The 19756-nt window shown below is 37.2% G+C and overlaps 3 protein-coding genes and 1 non-coding gene across 4 annotated transcripts; all 4 read left to right on the plus strand.

Moving 5' to 3' along the window:
• Positions 2636-5667, plus strand: LOC109839952 (2-oxoglutarate-dependent dioxygenase DAO-like). The gene is made up of 3 exons (XM_020408458.1): positions 2636-3181; positions 4335-4653; positions 4970-5667. Exons 1-3 carry the CDS (start codon positions 2862-2864, stop codon positions 5234-5236), a joined length of 906 nt encoding a protein of 301 aa, XP_020264047.1. The 5' UTR covers positions 2636-2861; the 3' UTR covers positions 5237-5667.
• On the plus strand, positions 8339-12012 carry LOC109840031. The gene is made up of 3 exons (XM_020408560.1): positions 8339-8744; positions 11591-11665; positions 11792-12012. The coding sequence occupies exons 1-3, from the start codon at positions 8580-8582 to the stop codon at positions 11843-11845; spliced, it is 294 nt and encodes a 97-aa protein (XP_020264149.1). The 5' UTR covers positions 8339-8579; the 3' UTR covers positions 11846-12012.
• Positions 13385-13456, plus strand: TRNAQ-UUG. Its single transcript has one exon. It is a non-coding gene; the product is annotated as a tRNA-Gln (tRNA).
• LOC109840116 (calvin cycle protein CP12-3, chloroplastic) lies at positions 15505-16087 on the plus strand. The gene has a single exon (XM_020408663.1). It carries the CDS (start codon positions 15580-15582, stop codon positions 15952-15954), a length of 375 nt encoding a protein of 124 aa, XP_020264252.1. The 5' UTR covers positions 15505-15579; the 3' UTR covers positions 15955-16087.

Below are 19756 nucleotides of genomic sequence, written 5' to 3' on the forward strand. Positions count from 1 at the left end.
CTCTGCCACAGCGTGAATGAATCCATCTCGCGACTGTGGCTAGACTTGGCCAATTAGTTTTAGTTTGGACTAGGGGAGGGATGATTCAAGATAAAACTGGCTTATTAGCCACTATTCAACCTTAAAAATAGACTAGAATCTGCCTAGTATTTTTGACAAACCAAAAGTGACTCAAAAATTGGGTCAAGTTCAGTCCTGATTCAGTTTTAAAAGATTGCCAAAAACACATCCTAAAAGTCAACTGCCTTTTTTTTTATGCATAAACGCATGTGAGGCTATGAAATTTTAACCCTCAGTCCAGTAGACCTAAACTATGAGCATAAAGCTACTTAGAGTCTAATATAAATTAAACTTTAGTACATACAGGAATCATGCAAGATCCGGATCGATCGGCCTCCTCATCTTTCTATAAGCTATTTAACAAATGCAATTTGTACTTAAAATTTATTTTTTGATCCCCATATATTTTTTAAATCCCCCTAGTAATTAAGCTCAAATTGTATTATAAAAGGATCTACGGTCCCCAAATTGGGCTCCTCCGGTTTGTTCACCCACTCTGACTCTACTCTCTTGACTATTCTGGAAGAAGATGAATTTGTGGGTGGGTTTTGTTGTGCTTTGGTACCACTTGTTGTGCGCGGCGGAAGCCAAAACCAAACCGATGTGCTTCGAGAGACCAAATCAAACAAACCAAACCGATGTGCTTCGAGAGACCAAATCAAACAAACGCCGAGAGAAGGCCAAACAATGCAAAATAACGACACAAACTCAAACAAAATCAAACAAACGCCGAGAGAAGGCCAAACAATGCAAAATAACGACACAAACTCAAACAACCAATTTTATTGAGGATATATAGGGAAAGTTAGGGGAAAACAGAAGAGAGAAGATAAGAGAAGTTGAGGGAATCCCCTTCCCCACAAGTTTCAACCCGATTTAGGGGAAATAAATTTTATAATTTTTTGGGGTGAACTTCGGGGAACTATGGGGATAAAGTCATCCTCTAAATGTATTTCTAAATAAGGCTAATGAGTGTCCTAGCCTCACATTAACCCAAATCTAAATATAGGCCCTAAAAGAACTTGTTGTCTCCACGGCAGCTAGAAGTGGGTGGCTGAGGATAGGATACAACAGAAAAATTGGAAAAATGACTCTCATTTCTTTCATTTGGAGCTAAAAGAAACATATTTAAACTAGATAGATTAATTTGGGATAACTATTGTTTTAGATGAACTATTTTAATTATAATATCAAGTTTTGGAGGCTTCTTGCTAAGTAGACAAGATTTGAGGTATCATTATCTCACAAACCCTTTTATGCTGTAGTTATTGCTAAAAGAAATGGGGCAATAAATAAATAAATAAATAAATAAATCAAAGAAAATGATGCTGAACTCACACTGATTAATGTGCGGTTTTCTTAACTATCCATAAAAAATGATGCTGAACTTACAGTAGTGCTTAAGCAACTACCCATAAAAAACTAGCCCTACTCATAACTATCCATAACTAGCCCGTACGAATCTAATTAAGTGGGCCACATTAAGTCCCCAATAAAAGGACGTGTCTCACTTTCTCCCACTTGGCCCACAAAGTATTAACTAGATTAATCTTACAGGCATCAATTAATATGGCTGTAGGTTGCCACCTCTCGTATAGTACTCAAACTAGTGTGAAGATATATATATTTTTTTTCTGCTACATAATCTCAGTTTAATTACTATAGTTTTTTTTTGTTTTTTTGAATTGTTACGGTATCCCGACTCCGCACGGTATTCCAGTGTGCTACAGTAGTATTTTTAAAAACATTTTTCAGTTTCATGTTTGTTACCGCAAAATGTCACAGCTGATGGTACTGTAGCATTTACTGTAGTATGAATGGTAATTTTTTGGTTTTCCCATTTGTATAGAGGAGTAGATAAGGGCTCCAATAAGAAAATCATGGCAGCCTTGATCTATTTTGAACATTTCCTTCCATGTATCGCTATGCATCTTGATTTTTAAATGAACACAAGAAAAATGCTTAACTGATTAGCGTCATGTCTTTTCCTTTCTCTTCTTGTTCATTTTCTCCCTTCTTTATGTGGGGGGAAAACTTTTTCCTAGGAGTTATTTCTGCTTTGAATTGTATCCAGTTGCAGTCTGCTCTATATAATATGCAATGCCGAATCTAATTAAATGAATCAATGTGGATCTGAAGTTTGGATCTAAATTTTTTTTATTAGGATCAAAGTTGGATTAAAGTAGATCCTACCTTAACCTTAATCCATTGTGCACTGTCTTGCAAAGTTTCACATGTTATAAGAGAAAAAGAATACCACAAATATTAGGATGTGAGTGAATAACAATCTCTATTGTTGATTTATGTAGAGAGTACGACTTTCCCCTTTGATCCAGATTCTTTTCAATTTGCTGGTAATTGAAAATGGTCCAATTCTCTCAATACTTACCGCCTACGTTACATCAGATGGATGAGATAACGACACGTAAGCTTTCCATTGTTATCTTGAAGATCATTTTGATCTTCAAGATCACTATTTGTGTTAGTGAAAATTTTACATAGTATAATATCGTCCGTTAAAATTGAAATAGACGATAAGAATTGAGACAACTGAACCTCCCCAACTGCCACTTAACTGGAGAGGATCGGAATCCATTTGCCCCCATATAACTTACTGTTTTTTCCATGACACATATTTTGCAATGGAGCCCACATGGCAGATAAAAATAACTTTTGCAAGATCCGTGTCCTTCGGCATAGAGATCCACAGATAAGATTCTTTTTAAGCCCAAATTACTTATTTGCGACTAATTAAGAAAGTGCACCGTTTTTTTCTCTTTTCTACCCGAACTCTCGTGGAAATGGTCCCGGTCATCGACCTACTGAACTTACCGGAGGAGAACGGTAAGCTCTTGGCGGCCTGCGAAGGTTCCGGGTGCTTCCGGGTGGTCAACCACGGCGTGCCTGCTTCGCTGCAGGCGGAGATGAAGGCGGCGGTTGGCTCCCTCTTCGGCCTCTCCGACGATGTCAAGCGTCGGAACAAGGACGTAATCTTCGGCAGCGGTTATCGGGGACCGAGCCCGATCAACCCGCTTTTCGAGGCGTTTGGGATTTACAACGCTGCAAGTTTGGACGATGTAGGTGCTTTCTGCTCCCTCCTTAATGCTTCCCCTCACCAAAGGTAATTAGGAAATAATTATCTCTGTTTATTTGGTTAAATATTCGCTGAATTTTGACATTAATACTTTGACAGTCCTTTAAGCTAAAAATAAAATGTTCACTTTATTTTGTATCATATGTTTTTCCTTAAAATTTTCTACGCCATGAAGCTTACAAAGAGTAATATGAATTGAACAATAATGGCATGGATTCTGGTAAACATGCAAGAAAACTGAGTTCCACTGAGCTATCAATGAACTGAAAATTACTTTTAACGATTAGTTACAAACTACTTAAACTAAAACAAAATGAAACAACTGTATTCTAGTATTCCAACAAAAATGCTCAGATTTGAAAGGCAAATCCGAATTTAAATTTGAGTACATTCGGATTGATTCAATCATATTCCAGAGCTTAATACTCACAAATAATTTATGGGGTACTACTGATAACTCGATTATAATCCTATACTACTTTGTAATTTTATTTATTTATTTTTAATAGGAGGCTGGGGCTTGAACAAGGAAATCCCAGCCTACTTATTTCATTCCCCTAAAGTTGCTTGTTTACAAAAATTTTAACCACAAACTCCAACTTCAAAGGTGTCATTTACCGTTGTTTGCAAAAATTGGAGGGGAAAGCGGGGGAAAGCTTGCAAAAGTTCTGACTGGTTTTCCCCTTCTAATTTTTGCATCCAAACGGGCCCTTAATTAGCTACATCACATTATTCCATGGCTCTAGTCTCTAGCTACTTTCCCCTATACTATTTTATTTGTCCCTTTTTTACATCCTAAACTATTTTCTATCTTACCTTACTCCCCGTAAACTATTTTTAGTCTCACTTCACCCCCATTAACTATCACTCTCTCTTCAAATTTAGAAGATCGTTTGATATTAAAATGAAATTTCAAAGTGTAATTAAGCAGCGGATGAATTCAATATGGACTAAATATAGTTTAGGGGGGGAAGAGAACGGACAAATGCAATAGTTTAGATGGAAATTAAGTAGGGTATATATAGATCCTAATTCCATAGAAATCTCTCCATATAACTATTTTTGTACTAAACTCTCCATACATATACCTACTTATTATGAACAACAAAAGTGTGGTGTCCTTGATGACTCATTAATTTTGATAAGGAATGACCTCGCGCTTCTGTTCATTTTTCTTCAGAGAAGTCATCAAGCGTTATGCCTCCAAGCTCCACGCGCTAGCAGTTAGCATTGCAAGCGAGATAGCGGAGAGCATGGGCCTAGTGGGCTTCTCATTCAAAGAGTGGGCATGCCTGTTAAGGCCCAACAAGTACAGCTTCACGAAAGAGAGTGTGGGCTCTCCTGGTGTTTTCACCCACACTGATACCTCTTTCCTCACTCTCCTACAAGAAGATGAGTGTGTTGGTGGGCTCGAGATGATGGACGGGCCTTCAGGTGCATTTGTGGCCGTGGATCCTGTCCCTGGCTCATTTCTGGTCAACATTGGGGATGTTGGCAAGGTCAGTGGATACTGTTTGCTTCTTGCAACTTGGGATTTTAAGTTGAAATTGTAATTTCTAATTAGGCGGCTTACATTAAGTGTAGAACTCATGCTATATTTTAGAGTTAATTGCGCATAGAACTCTATGCTAAATCAATATAGTTAAAGAATGAGGGCTATAACAGAGTACATATCCTATCAGAACGGCCTGCATACAAAATATATGCGGACGATGAATTAAATTCCGAAACTGCTCCCTATTTTTGTACGTAGAACAGAGTATTCTGGGAACTGTTACTGATTATATTATAATATGATATTGTTTGCAAATGAAGGCTTGGAGTAATGGGAGGCTACACAATGTAAAGCACAGAGTAATATGCAACAAAGCTGTCCCCCGACTGTCAATTGCCTTCTTCCTGCTGGTGCCGAAAGACGGTAAGGTGGAGGCTCCGGCCGAGCTGGTGGACTCCAGCCATCCTCGGCTCTACCGCTCCTTCGAGTACGTAGAGTACAGAAAGCTTCTGCTCTCCACAAAGTCATTCACAGGCGAAGCCCTCTCTCTTTTAGCTGACGATGCTCCAGGGGTCACCAATGTTTAGTTTTCTTCGATCTCGTTGTTGGTTGTTTCTTATTACTAGAAGAGATTTGTCTCAGATTAATGAATTTTAGACTATAGCTTCACTCTTTCTGGGCTAGTAGCTAAAGGAGGAAATAACTATGACCGATGCATGGTGGTTTGTGACTTGGATTCTTTCTGCTCCTGCGGTAACCAGGAGAATTCCGTGAAATTGATCGAGGGAGAGAAAGGTGCACAATATATGTAAAAACTAAGGCTAAATATCATTAAAAAAAACACTTTAACTTTGGACGGTTGTAAGAAAACTTTTTTTTAACATTCAAGATATTAGAAAACCTCCCTAAGTTTAGGGGTTAATAATTATAACCCCGTTTAACTTCGAGGGATAAAATCTCACAACTAGAAAGGGTTTTTTTTCAAAAAAAATCTAAAAGTGTGAACGTGGGATGGGGGGACACGAGATGGTGGAACCCCCCAATGCTCCCCCATGCTCACCCATACGCTCTTTCTCACCTCTCCTATTTATAGGCAAAGAAGAGGGGACAAGAGAGTACGAGTGAGCATGGGGAAGCATGGGGGGAGCATAGGGGGTTCCACAATCTCGTGTTCCCCCATCCCACGAATCTCTCAAAATTCCCACACCCTTTTTCTTTACTTCCCGGTGACTTCTCTCTTCCTCACATTTCCTATTTATAGACAAAGAAGAGGGGACAAGAGAGTATGGGTGAGCATGGGGGGAGCATGGGTGAGCATGGAGGGTTCCACCATCCCACGTTCACAAAAAGCTAAAAGGCTCTTTGATTGTGAACCTTTTCAAAGTCACCCGGGGGGTGAATAGGATGTGATGGGGTCCAACTATTCACACTCCCAAACAGTAACTTTGGAGGTGTGTGAGGACTAAATTGCCCTTCTCCCAAGCCAAAACAGGTCAAGTCCATTCCAGAAACACCCTCAACATCAAAAGGGCATTTTCGGCAATCCAACTCCGATGGCGATCCGTAAACCCTAGGGTCAACGCCGGTCAACGCGTAACCCTAGGTCAACGACAGTCAACGCGTTGCAATCAGAGTCAACGTTCAATGATTCAAAACCCTAGGGTGGACGCCGGTCAACGCGTAACCTTAGGTCAACGCCAGTCAACGCGTTGCAACAAAATTCCCACACCCTTTTTCTTTACTTCCCGGTGACTTCTCTCTTCCTCACATTTCCTATTTATAGACAAAGAAGAGGGGACAAGAGAGTATGGGTGAGCATGGGGGGAGCATGGGTGAGCATGGAGGGTTCCACCATCCCACGTTCACAAAAAGCTAAAAGGCTCTTTGATTGTGAACCTTTTCAAAGTCACCCGGGGGGTGAATAGGATGTGATGGGGTCCAACTATTCACACTCCCAAACAGTAACTTTGGAGGTGTGTGAGGACTAAATTGCCCTTCTCCCAAGCCAAAACAGGTCAAGTCCATTCCAGAAACACCCTCAACATCAAAAGGGCATTTTCGGCAATCCAACTCCCAAAATTACTGTTTGGGAGTGGATATAGCAAACATGGATGTAATGACAACTAATTAAGGTCAAATTCAAACTTATACTAATTCTGTGTCTTATATGAATGCTCTCGGAACGGGATAGATAAACACATTAAACAATCACCACAAAACGCACTATTATCTCAAGACTTGGCTTCAACCCGCAACAATGCACGTGTATGGTGTTATTAAAGTGCCGAGAACGATGAATAAATAAGAGTAAATTACACTAAGCTCCCGAGAATTTTTAGCTGTTCGCAGTAAAACCCTAATAATTAACCTTCAAAATCGCACTAGACCGTCAATAGCTTTTGTAGAAACTCCCCAAAGTTAAAGCCGTTACATCTAACATGGCACATGCAAATCACATGACTTAAAGAGACTAAAATACCCCCTCTAAACTATTAAAAACCACTTTGTAACCTTTTTTTTAATACATTTTCAGCCCTACAAACAGAAATATATCATCTTTTATCATTTGTTCACCTCTTACTCACTTCCAGGTTGGGATCCCGAACCCTTCTTGTGCTGGAATTGTCCTTCAAATTTTTTTTAATGTTACTTATTCTAATTTATGGGGTTATCTACAAAATGCAGAAATTTATCAATGAGTTTCTACAATTCTAAAAAGTCATTGGAGGTTAAATGTTTGGTGGGATCCACAGATCACTATCCCGTGGGTCTTGATTTCCTTTCTTCCAATCATTTTTAATTTGTGGTTTTTTGGCTTTTAACTCAAAGATTCACCTTAATTATTTAAAAATACACTCACTTCCATAAACACATATACACCCAAAGTATTTTATATAAACCCAATCTATCGCATACCCTCAAATTTTATATTGTATCTCCCAAATTTTTTTCTAAAATAGTAATTTCCTCTCTTCTTCTAACTTAGTGATCATGCTCTCCATCGCATTAATGGTGATGACGCGAGAAATTTATTTTTGCGCACTGCTCCCTTTACTTCTCAAACCCCAATTTAGCATATTTACCTTCTTCAATATCTCTTTTTTCCTAATAAAAACAATTTAGGACATTCTTATAAAATTTTGATTGGTATAGTTTTGTGAAATTTTGTTCTTTTATGAAATTCGTGATTGTCACTTACATACATGCTCATCTCCTTATTTCAGCAAGGATTTGTATAGATCCCCTCATAGAATGAGATGATCTATAAGATTGGTTAAAGAGTTACTTTGAAAACTTCAGCTATGTTACCCGCGGTGTAAATTAGTACCAGACACACAAGTTTGATATGCGGGAGCAAGTGAGAATAGAATGCCAATTTTCACTTATAATTATTTTACACCAAACACAACATGTTTTTCAACGGCTAAAATTTTAATTCTCGGTTCTAATTAACTCTCACTTTTACGTGGAAATGATAATTTCCAATGAAATATTTGGAAATTAACTTTTCCACGTGCGTGGGAATCAAGAAAAATGTAACTTCTTATCTCCACTTCACTCCCTTCTCCGCAGCCTCAAAAAGCCTAGAATATTTCGTTGGACTGAGAATCCTCGCAGCAGCCCAATAATAAGAGGGCCCAATATCAATACTAAACTTTTTTGACATATTTCGGCCCATCAGCGGCCAATGCACACCGAATGCAGGGGGCAGCAGAGAGGGAGGGCCGAGGGGGTAGAGCTGTTGCTGTCGCCACCACAAACACGAGGGGCTAATCTCAATCCACAGAATCCCAAACTCGTTTACGAAGAAAACCCAGATCCCAAAACCCCTCTCATGATCAAAAACCCACAACAACAATCCCAGTTTCAGAGCAGATCTCTTTTAATTTAGGCTTTTTTTTTGGGGAGGCTCAATAAGAAAGGAGAAGAATGAGCAGAAGCTGGGTGAGGACTTTAGGGAACGTGAGATCTTTTGTAGGCAACGCGCTCGGGGGATTGAGAGGAGGAAGCAATTTGGCTTCATGGGCTGTCGCTGGAACTCTCGCTTACTTCCTCTGGGTCAAGCCCCAAAGAGAACTCAAAAGACAACAGGAGGTACAATTTTCAGTTTTTTTTGTTATTATTTACAAAAATCCTTCTGCCCATTTAGATATTTTGTTGTACTTTTAAAGGGCTTGTAGTCATGTGGGCAAGTTTCTGATCAGTGAGTTTGGAGCCCACAATTGTTTGTTAGATTTTATTGAATAATGGCTATGACATGCTTTAACATAGATATTTCTCTATTGTGTTTTATTATTTGTGTTCGTATGATCTCCATTTATCTATTTAATATGCCACAACAATGCTGCAAATTTGCATTAATTTAATATGAGAGTTTAGAAAGCACTATGTGATAATCATGTGCGTATGAATGATTTGTAATAATAATGAGAAAGCTGTCATATAATGGTTTTCAGAAATTAAGGTAAGAAGAATATTATTAATTGTAAGCATTGTATTCTAATTTTTAATTTTATTTTGAATTTTGTTATATATTAATGGTGTTTAGATACTAATCGATTGTGCAAATTTTTTTTTGGAACCCATGGTTATCTTCTCTTTTGCCTGTTTGTTTGATGCATCAAGAGGATGCCTGTGTTAAACCTTTTGGCTCATTTTTGTTGCACAAACGGGCTGGTTCCTCGATACTGTTTTTATTTTTATTGGAGAGAGTGGTTTTCTATAGACAAGATTCTTTCAAAGACATTGTTCTGAATCACTGCTAAGTTCACTTTTCACAGTCTAATTAGCTATAATAGATGGCTATAGGAAGTTACCTTTGAATTTTTTTCAGGATGATTGATATGCATCATTTTCATGATTTTGCTGTAAAGTTATACCTCCATCGGCCTTATAATATGTGTATGTGAGGCATTCTGTTCTATGTGTTTTTTGGACTTAAAACTTATCTACTTCTGATAAATATTTACACATGCCTTTCTTGTCTAATCTTGTTCAAGAGATTGTTTTTTCCCCGTACAATCACGTGTTTTGTTTTTTCCCCGTACAATCACGTGTTTTGCAGAACACTTAAAAGTTAGCGGTGTACTTTGCATTGCATCTCTGGTAGGTCCAACTCTTTTAAGCCATAGCTTCTCTTGAGAGAAGCTTACTGCACTTGGGAGTTAGTTTGTGCTTTCTTATGGATATAAATAAGAAAGAACTTGTGATATCATAAATCTAGAATAGTAAGGACGATGTAGAAGGGGGAAAAAGGTCCTATAGATAAGCTCTCTAAAGAAATTCCAATACTCAACACAAACTAAGTTGGCAGTCGGTAGCAATCTATCGTTGAGGTTTTGTTTGGATACTTGTCAAGTTTCCCTTTACTGTAACTAATAACTTTCAGATTTGTGTTGAGCCATTTGTTTCATTATACATCCACCCTGAATGATTTTCTATAATGAGCTCTCTATAGGATTCTTTCTTCCAAATCTCTTAGAAAATTTTTATTTTTAATGAAAATTTTAAATTATGTGGAGGTAAAAGCACTGGTAATGTATGAAGTGAAACACAACCCTCAACTGTTATCAGATGATCATGAGAAAGTGGTCCCTATACTGTCAAAGTTACGTGAGAAGGATAAGAATATATTACCACCATATGGCTGATAGACTATTTCAGTACTCAGATACATGACCTTCACGTCACTATAAGAAAACAATGCGGACGTATATAGTTGTTTATCAGCACCGGAAATTTGAAAATATATGCTGTTAACTATTAGCATTTTACATTATTGTTTTCAGAAGACACCCAAAATCTTTTGCATTTCAAGAAGTTTGAAAGTTAAAAGTATTGCATCCTTTAATCGTATAGAAACCAATTAGGGAGCATAATGCACTGAGTCAGTAACAAGACTTACCTCTATTTTGTTTTTTCTGTTTTTCCCCTAAAAAATCCCTCTATTGCCATCGTCATCTCATAACAACCGTTATCTCCTTAGATGAATCAGTTTAGTGTTGGCCATGGATGACATGTGTCATGTTCAAGTATGCCAGACAAGCCAATTTTTCTTGGGGGAAGTGACATAAATATCATTTATGATCAGTAAGTCTGGACTTAATTGGATCGATTATTCTGATTGATGACTTTGACAGTTTGAAGACTTGAAGAGAACCTCCACTGTATAAGCAGCCCTTTCTGATTGCTCTTTTTCAATCACAGGATCAGTGCAAAAACTTAGGAGCTGTAAGATATACATTTCCATTGAGATGAATTTTTTAACCTTTTTGGGGGTAAGCAACATATTTTTACTCACCTTTAAATTATAATGCGTGCCAACAGCGACATCTAAGTATCATTTGGTGATGATGAATGAATGTGTCCTAATCTATTCAATCATTCGTATAACGTACCATCCTTTTCCTGGCTTCTGCCAAATTGAATATGGGAAATTGTTTGTAAGTGATGAATGAATTGATAATATATCATATATGTCAAGCCTAAATGTCATGTTTCTTATTCATCCAACCTAAATGTCATGTAGCGATGACAAATACTGGTGGTAACCAATTCAAACTTCCCTTTATATTTCGATTTTAACCTTTTCGGCAAGAAATATCTTTTTTCTCTTCTTTAGATCATAATGTCTACAAGTAGTCAGTCTAAGTTTCATGTAGTGATGATGAACGAATTTTCAATAACCAAACTGATCATTCGTACAACGAACAATCCTTTTGTAGCCTGATCTTTTCCGCGTTGTTCTTTTACGAGTTCTTCTTTCTTTTTCTTTTCTTTTCTTTTCTTTTCTTTTTCTCTTTTTTTTTTTTTTTTGAAGGATAAAAGAACACTCTGGCATCCATTACATCAGCTTTGGTTGAATGAAAAGACCCTTGGAAGGGATCATTTTCATGAAATGTATACATCTATTTGAAGATTTCTATGTTTTTATCTTGTAGGAGAGAGCAGCTTTAGCAGCAGCGAATGATCCTTATCGTTATGTTGAGAAGACAAAGCCCATTCCTGATCCTCAGGTATTCTTCCAACTTTGACGAACTGTTTATATCATGGTCACTATAATGATGATTTTGCTCATGAACTGAATCTATATCATGATTATGTTGAGACTAATAGCATCTACTTTATGTTGTCGAAATCAGGAGAGAGGAGTGATATATGGAAACAAAGGGCAAAGCAAGAAACCAGACAGCTGATTCATATAAATCTGCAACTACAACTGTGATTTACTACCCCTAGAGCGAGAGAAACTTTTTTGTTTATGTATAAAATTTGCGCAATAATTTGATGAACTGGATGTACAGAGAGAATTAAAATTTGCTTTTCTTGTGCTGTTATGGATCAACTGTTTCATGTTTTTCTTTATTATTGTCGATCTGTAGAATTCACGCACCAAAATAGATTAGTCGCGGGTTCTGCTCATCTTATGGTGCAACGTAGTAGGACAGGAAAACTATTGTAAGACCGTAAAATCATAAGTACAACTTTGACGCTCTGCTGGATTGAAAGAGACCTTAAAATCATATCAGAACAGTTCATATTCAAATTCCATAGAATACACGTATATTAAAGCAGGTGTTGGTTCAATGAAGGGGACAGCCTTCACCTCCGTCAGCAGATAACAGATTCACTCTCGTTATCAGGACGTGCAGAGTTCCTCTTAATGTACTCCAAGCAATCAGACATTGCCTCCGCATAGAATGAGCTCGGCGATCTCAGCCTGCGGTATGTCTGACCTCCGTATCGCTCGCCCAACGTCAGACCTCTTTGGCTTCCGCTCAGGCCATCGCTCTGCCACCCGCTCGAACTTTCTCTCGGTAACAACTGGAAGCCATTGTTGAGGATACCAAGCATGGCAAAAAGCTTTGCGCGTATATGGCGAATAGAGAACAGGGTAAAATTTATGCGAGAACGACGCATCCTGCGCCACTTTGGGCGGAGCTTGCTGTAACCGTGGTAACCCATCTTTGTTACCTTGAGGGAGTGAGCTGGCTGCAGAGGATACTTATACCTCAAAAAGCTCTGGAGGTTGGCGAGGTTTGAATTGAATTGGTTACCCTTTTCTTCTCAGGGTAAATTTGCTGCGCATTTCTCAGATAACGTACCCTCTTAACTTCCAAAAGTGTAACAAAATCCCCCGCCTTGATCCCGTCAGCGTTTTGCGTGCACCCCTGATTATGAGCTCTGTAATCTAATTATGATCAGTCTGTCACTTAATCTCCATTGTCATGCAACGGGCTACCTATAATTATTCTTTAGCTTGCTTGCGGTTAATATGAAAGATCACAATCTTTGAATTCTAGACGAACTCAGGCGCCTAACTTTCTATGGTTTTGGCTAGAATTTAAGTTGTTCTCTGTGGGGACTTCATTCATCGTAGCTGACCCGCAGAGGGTCAAAGGAGCAGATGAAAAGAGCTAGATTTTTTTTCTAAATTCAGTACGCTCCTACACTTGACAATTGGGGTCGCTACGGGTTTGGGCAGCGACGCGCTCGATCCCTAACGGTACGGAGTTGGCATGGTTAATAAAGAACACTTGAAGGTTATGATCCAAATTATGATAAATGGACCTCTTTAAGATTAGTAGTTTAGCTTCATTGTTATTATTAGTGTTAGTAGATGGAACGGAATATACTATACAAACTAAACTAATATTTATGCAATTTTTTAGTATGTTACAGTAAAGTGTATGTAGATTATATAATTTGGCTTATTGAGATTGCCGACACCAACTGGTTCTATGGTGTAGTGGTTAGCACTCTGGACTTTGAATCCAGCGACCTGGGTTCGACTCCCGGTAGGACCTCGCTTTTTACTATTCTTTCATAGTAATAATTTACGATAGTCCAGATATTTTTCTTTTCCTTTCTTTTCTTCTTATAAAAAATTTTACAGTGAATTTATTCAAAACTTCTTCTTTTATAGTAATAATTTACGATGGTTCAGATATTTTACTTCTCCTTTTTTCCCTTAAAAAAATTTACAGTGAATTTATTCAAAACTTCAAATACTTAAATAGTTCGAAGATTTTATCCTAGAAATTTTTATGGTATTCGTTAAGGCGCTGTTTGGTTGTTGTTGGTAAAGTTTTGTATTTATGACACAACTTAGAAAGTTGTTATCCACCTCATCAATTTTACTTTTATACTTTTCTTTGTTTGTTTTTTATTCCATCGGAATCATAAATTGCTTGTTTGGTTTGCAAATGTAACTTTAATTGTTTGTTTGGAAAGTGTAAAAAGTGGTCCCTACTCAAATGATCATATTGGTTGGAATTGTTTTTTATTATTTTTTTTTGGAAAGTGTAAAAAGTGGTCCCTACTCAAATGATCATATTGGTTGGAATTGTTTTTTATTATTTTTTTTTCCTGACTTCAATGTCATGTTTCTCCTAAAATCATGTCTTTTTTTATGAAATCATTTTACAAGTCACATCAACATATGAAATCACTTTACACTATTTTTACTACTACAAACAAACAATTGAAAGTGGTGAAAACTGACATTGGGACCCACTTTTTTACACTTTTTATCCTTTTACATGATAAAAACATACAATCAAACAGCCCCTAATTCTCTTTAATTTTAAAGCAATTTCACTTTAAAAACATTAGTGTGAACAAAAAAAAATCTGGAATCTTCAAGCGATGGAGAAAAGTAAAATGAAGATGGAAAAGGATTTCATCACACGTAACTGTCGAAGATGATGGCTGGTTGGTGGTCGTGGATGGTAGCCAACGAGCACGAGGAACAAATTATCGCTACATTAAATAACATGTGTCAATTAGAGAACTTTTTTTTTTTTTGCAAAGGTACATAATAACATACGTCTTTAATAAATTTTTAATTTTAAAATAAAAAATTTCGGAACAGATATTTAGAACACCTCTCTTGCTACAGTGCACGGGACTCATATGATATTTTAAAAAATAAAATATCATGTGGGCCCGTGCATTGTAGCAAGAGAGGTGGTATGGTTGGGAGTATAGTATAGGGTGTGCCTCTATCATTATTTTATTTAGAAACCCAAGCATCAATAAATAATTGAGCCTGACGAGAGAAAACCCACCCCCAAAGCAAACAAAACTATGTGCCTCACTGTATTTGGGCCCCAGGATTGGAACCTACCCCCACTCCCTTCTAGATAACTCCGCGACCCACAAACAAACAAGGGATTTTTAGATGTCAGTCCCATACATCTTTAATAATTGTAAATATTGGAAATTTTCATTTGGTCCGTTAAATCTTCAATATTGTACAATAGTCACTCACTCATCCTAGAAATTACACATTAGTCCCTCGAATCCTATAGAGTCTTGCGAAACGGTCCTTCGAGTTAAATTACGTTAGATTTGGGTTAACATCCTGCCAAACCCAACGTTTGGAGGCGAAGTGTTTACTTTACCCCTCTATAATATTCCCTAATGCATTTGTCAATAGGTTTAAACCTAATAAGCTTGAGTTTATCTTCTCTAATGATTAGCAAAAAATCATAACTCAAAATTAAGCTTCACAAAATGTTGAAACATCAGATCGACGGATGACTCAGTTACTGCAAAATTTGGGTTAAGGATTAACTCAACCATGATCAGTTTTTTTTTTTTTTTTGAACTAAAATTCCAACCGAGGGGCCATTTTGCAAGCCCCTACATAAGGTTTGAGGGATTGATATGCAACTTCTAAGATTTAGAAGAGTGATATGTAGTTATTTAAGATTTAAGCGGCTAAAGTTGAACTTTCAAGATTCGATGGGCTGATTTGCAATTATTAAAGATGTAAGGGGCTAATATTTAAAAATCCCCAACAAACAAACAAGCGGACAACCAATTGCCTCCATCGCCAAATCCCCCTCAATAATCACAATCCCCAATCTCTATCTCTTATCTCTTCTCTCTCTCTCTCTCTCTCTCTCTCTCGATAGAACCACCAATGTCTTCTCTTTCTCTCTCCTCAATCTCCTCCGCCTTCCTCCCACAAAGCCCATCAAAGCCCACGATCAAGAACCCCACGAGAATCAAACTCCCCCCTCTCTCGGTTACGGGGAAGAGGTACAAGGGGACGGCGATGAGGGAGGAGATGCTGACGGAGATGATCGTGAAGAAGGTGGCCGAGGCCATGGAAGTCTGCGGCGGCGATGAAGCCAAGGGCTCCGACGGGTGCAGGGTCGCTTGGGACGAGGTCGAGGAGGTCAGCCAGGCGAAGGCCCATCTCAGGCGGAGGATCGCGGAGAGCGAGGCCGACCCGCTGGAGTCGTTCTGCGAGGATAACCCCGAGACCGATGAGTGCAGGGTCTACGAGGATTGACGGCTTGGTCCGTTACACTAACGATGTACCACGTGAATGGCGAAAAAATATTTGATGATATAATGATTTTGTATGGCGTAAGAAAGTGTGTTGCTTTAATGGGTGACTAGTTCTTGCTTTTTTTTTTTTTTTTTTAAGATGAGTGACTAGTTGTTGGGATGTAAAGAAAGTGTGTTGCTTTAATGGGTGACTAGTTCTTGCTTTTTTTTTTTTTTTTTAAGATGAGTGACTAGTTGTTGGGATGTAATTGATGTTGTGAATATTAATGTTGAATTGCTATGTCGTGTGATGAGGTTTTGTATGGGAAAATGATAGCGGCGTACCCCCCAACCACAACCTCAGTCACACCCCCTCTTATTTGCTACAGTGCATCGGGTTCCACATGGGATTTTAAAATTTTAAAATCCCAAGTGAGACTCAGTGCACTATAGCAAATGAGAGAGTGGTGTGGTTATGGATGTGCTCCTAATGTCATCCTTTTGTATGGGGTAGTGATAACTAGAGTTGACTGTGGGCTGGGTCGAACTAGCCGGCTGATCCGTCCCAGACCGCAGTGGGTCGCGACCCGGCCCGGTCAAAAGTGGGGTCATGCTCGATCTGGTCTAAATATATCCGGGTCATGGGTTGGGCTAACTCCTGATCTGAGATTAGAGAAGTAGATCTGGCTCACGCTGGCCCGGCCCACACCTGATCCGTTCCGACCTATGACATATGTTTTGGTTAGACTAGCTCTTTCTTTAGCTCTTTGGGTCTGCAGTTAGTTGCCAACAAAGCTAAAAAGTCGTAGCCTCGTAGGTCTTTAGTTCATGGGTCTTTTAGCCCATTGAGAAACAAATCATCTTAAAGCTCGTTATTATCTACTTGGAAGAATTAAAAAGTTTAACGCAAATTTAAAAATAATTCGATACAAGTTTATATTACTAAAAACCAAATTAGAAATAATTTTATTAATGTAAATATAAGTTTAATATAATTAAAAAGATAAAAAAAAAGAAAAAAATTTGGACGAAAAAACAATGGGCCGGCCTACAACCCACGAGCCGTGGCCCATGTCAGACCTAGCCCGCATATAGACGGGTCGTGAGCTAGGCTCGATCCAGTCCCAGACCCGGGATCAGAACAAAACCGATCTGACCTTGAATTATTTCTTTACTGTAAGAGAAAAAGGTTTACATTTTCACTCCAAAATCGGTAACTAATGGTGTGAGTAAATTGTATACAAAGTTGAGATTAGCATACTTGTTCTGCAACTAGTCTTTGTAAAAAAGATGTAAATAAAAAAAAATGAAATTCCACAAGAAATGTAAATGCAGTCGCTTTAATGTGGGCTGAGATAGCATTAGGACCACGATGTTATTTTTTCAAGAGTAGGATTTAGACGGAATGGGACTTTGATCTGATCTATAACACCTACTTTGAAAATTTGATTAATAATGCTAGCGTGTAAAATTACGAAAACTTAGTCATCGTAACTTTCAAGATTAAATCTTGTTCGCCATGCATTTAAAGTAACAACAACAACAACATCAAAGCATCTATCCCAAATGTTTAGGATCGGTTACATGAATTATATTTTTCTATTCAATTTTATTATGGGACATCTTTTCCGTTAAGTTAAACATTATTGGAGACGTATTTAAAATGGATTACAAAGTTAACATCAAAGCATTTATCCCAAATGTTTAGGATCAGCTACATGAATCATATTATTCTATTCAATTTTATTATGGGACATCCCTTCCGTTAAGTTAAACATTTTTGGAAAAGTATTTAAAATGGATTAAAAAAATTTGTTGTCATATTAGTTCTCGATTTAGCCGATGTAGAGAGTTTTCACCCTACGACTACGAGGACATACTAGATCTTAAACTTACAACTTGAGTTTATATCATGACTAAAAAGTTCTGATGCAATTGAAGAGGACGAGAAATAAAACTTCAAATTTCTGGTGCAATCAAAGGGCCTGAAAAATTAAAGGCGTGAAAGTAACAATTTGGGCACTGATGGGTTATGGGCTATTGGTCCTCGCCTTTTCCTTGTATTGAGTTCCGATGGCCCACGGGCTTTGGTAATTGGCCTTCAACCTCATCCCAGCAACGGGCGTGACCTGGTTATTATCCGAATACTGACTTTTTTTTCTCTCTTTGTTTTATTATTACTAGTTTTTATGCACGTAGTTAAATATCAAAATAATTTATTTTTTAAATTTTTATTATTATAAATAAGATAGATTCATTTTGATTATTAGATTTGATATAATTTTTATTTACTACATTATAAAAAAATTGAGGTAATGGATTTTTGTACTAAACTAGGATCAATATAGTTAACTCGGATATCTTAATTGATTCCCTAAGAAAAATATATCAATTGATATAATAATATCTTCAAGCGGAATAGTAAAAGAAATTAAGTTAAATTGATACTACATGTCATATTCCAAACTCTACTAATCCCAAACAATAATATGGAGTTAAGCGTGAATAGCAATATCATTATGAATTGTATTTCTAGCAATAAAGAAACCACATTTCTTATTGCATTGAAAACATAATTGCACAACACTTTTGGACATTCTAAGCTCTTGTTTTATAATAAACAATCTAAAAAAAGAAAACATTAAAAAAAGTACGATAAGCATGATACACACACGTGCGCGCGGGCACGCGCGCACACACATACATATATGAGATCTCACCCCACATTATTTGATAGACTTAAAATAATAAAAAGACAAAAAACTAAAGATTAATGATAACTATAGTATACTTTTGGGTGTTTTGAGTTGTGGATAGGATAGATGATGGTTTTTCGAAACAGTAGGTGTGTGGGTGGGTAAATAATTTTTGTTTGTGTGGTATCCTAATTAGAAGCCCAAGAAACAACCTTGGGCTTTTCTATTATGGCCCAGATCTACCTAGACCTATTTTATATCTATAAGTAAGGGTTAATTTCTCAAACCCCCTTGAACTTTGGGAGTTGTTGCACATAACTCATTAAACTATGTTTATCTCACATAAACCCCCTAAACTATGGGGTGTCTCGCAAAATCTTGTTGAACTTTATCTTATCCTACACAATCAAACTTCATGTAATTTGTAAATAACTAAAATATTATTGAGTGATGAAAATCTCAAACTTCATCACTTGTCGTTTAGACACAACATACCCCCCCCCCCCCAAAAAAAAAAAAAAAATGTGAGGCTTTCTATAGTTCAAGGGAGTTAAGTGACATAAACAAAGTTTAGAGGTTATGTGCAACACCCCCAAAGTTTATGGGGTTTCATAAAATTAACTTCTTCAAATAATAAAGTCCAACACCTAAATCAACACATTTGTTTTCTACTCCGCCCTCAAAAACCATAACTCTAATCCATAAAAAAAAGAAGGAATTGAATAATGAAGAATAAAAGACAATGTCCAGAGAAAAAAAAGAAGAAGAATGAATTGAATAAGGATTGTTGGGTTTGTACATAATAAAGAGCAAAAGACAAGACAAGAGTCGAGAAATATATTAATATATACTTGAATTAATCAAATTATATTATTACTCATTATTGATATGCGTTAGAGACTAAATGTGTTAATAATCTTAAACTATAAAACAGAATGTATGTGCCCTCTAACATAACATTTTTACTACAAGCAACCCTCAAGATTAATTTTAAAACTCTTTCAGGATAAGGAATAAAAAACTAACAAGTTTGTAGTGGAAGTTAGTGGAACATAGTACATTCTTAAGAACCATTAATATTTACTTAATTTTTTATAATGACAGTATCTCATTATTAACTAACTACAA

Source organism: Asparagus officinalis, chromosome 1 (assembly GCF_001876935.1).
Source record: "Asparagus officinalis chromosome 1, Aspof.V1, whole genome shotgun sequence".
NCBI lineage: Eukaryota > Viridiplantae > Streptophyta > Magnoliopsida > Asparagales > Asparagaceae > Asparagus > Asparagus officinalis.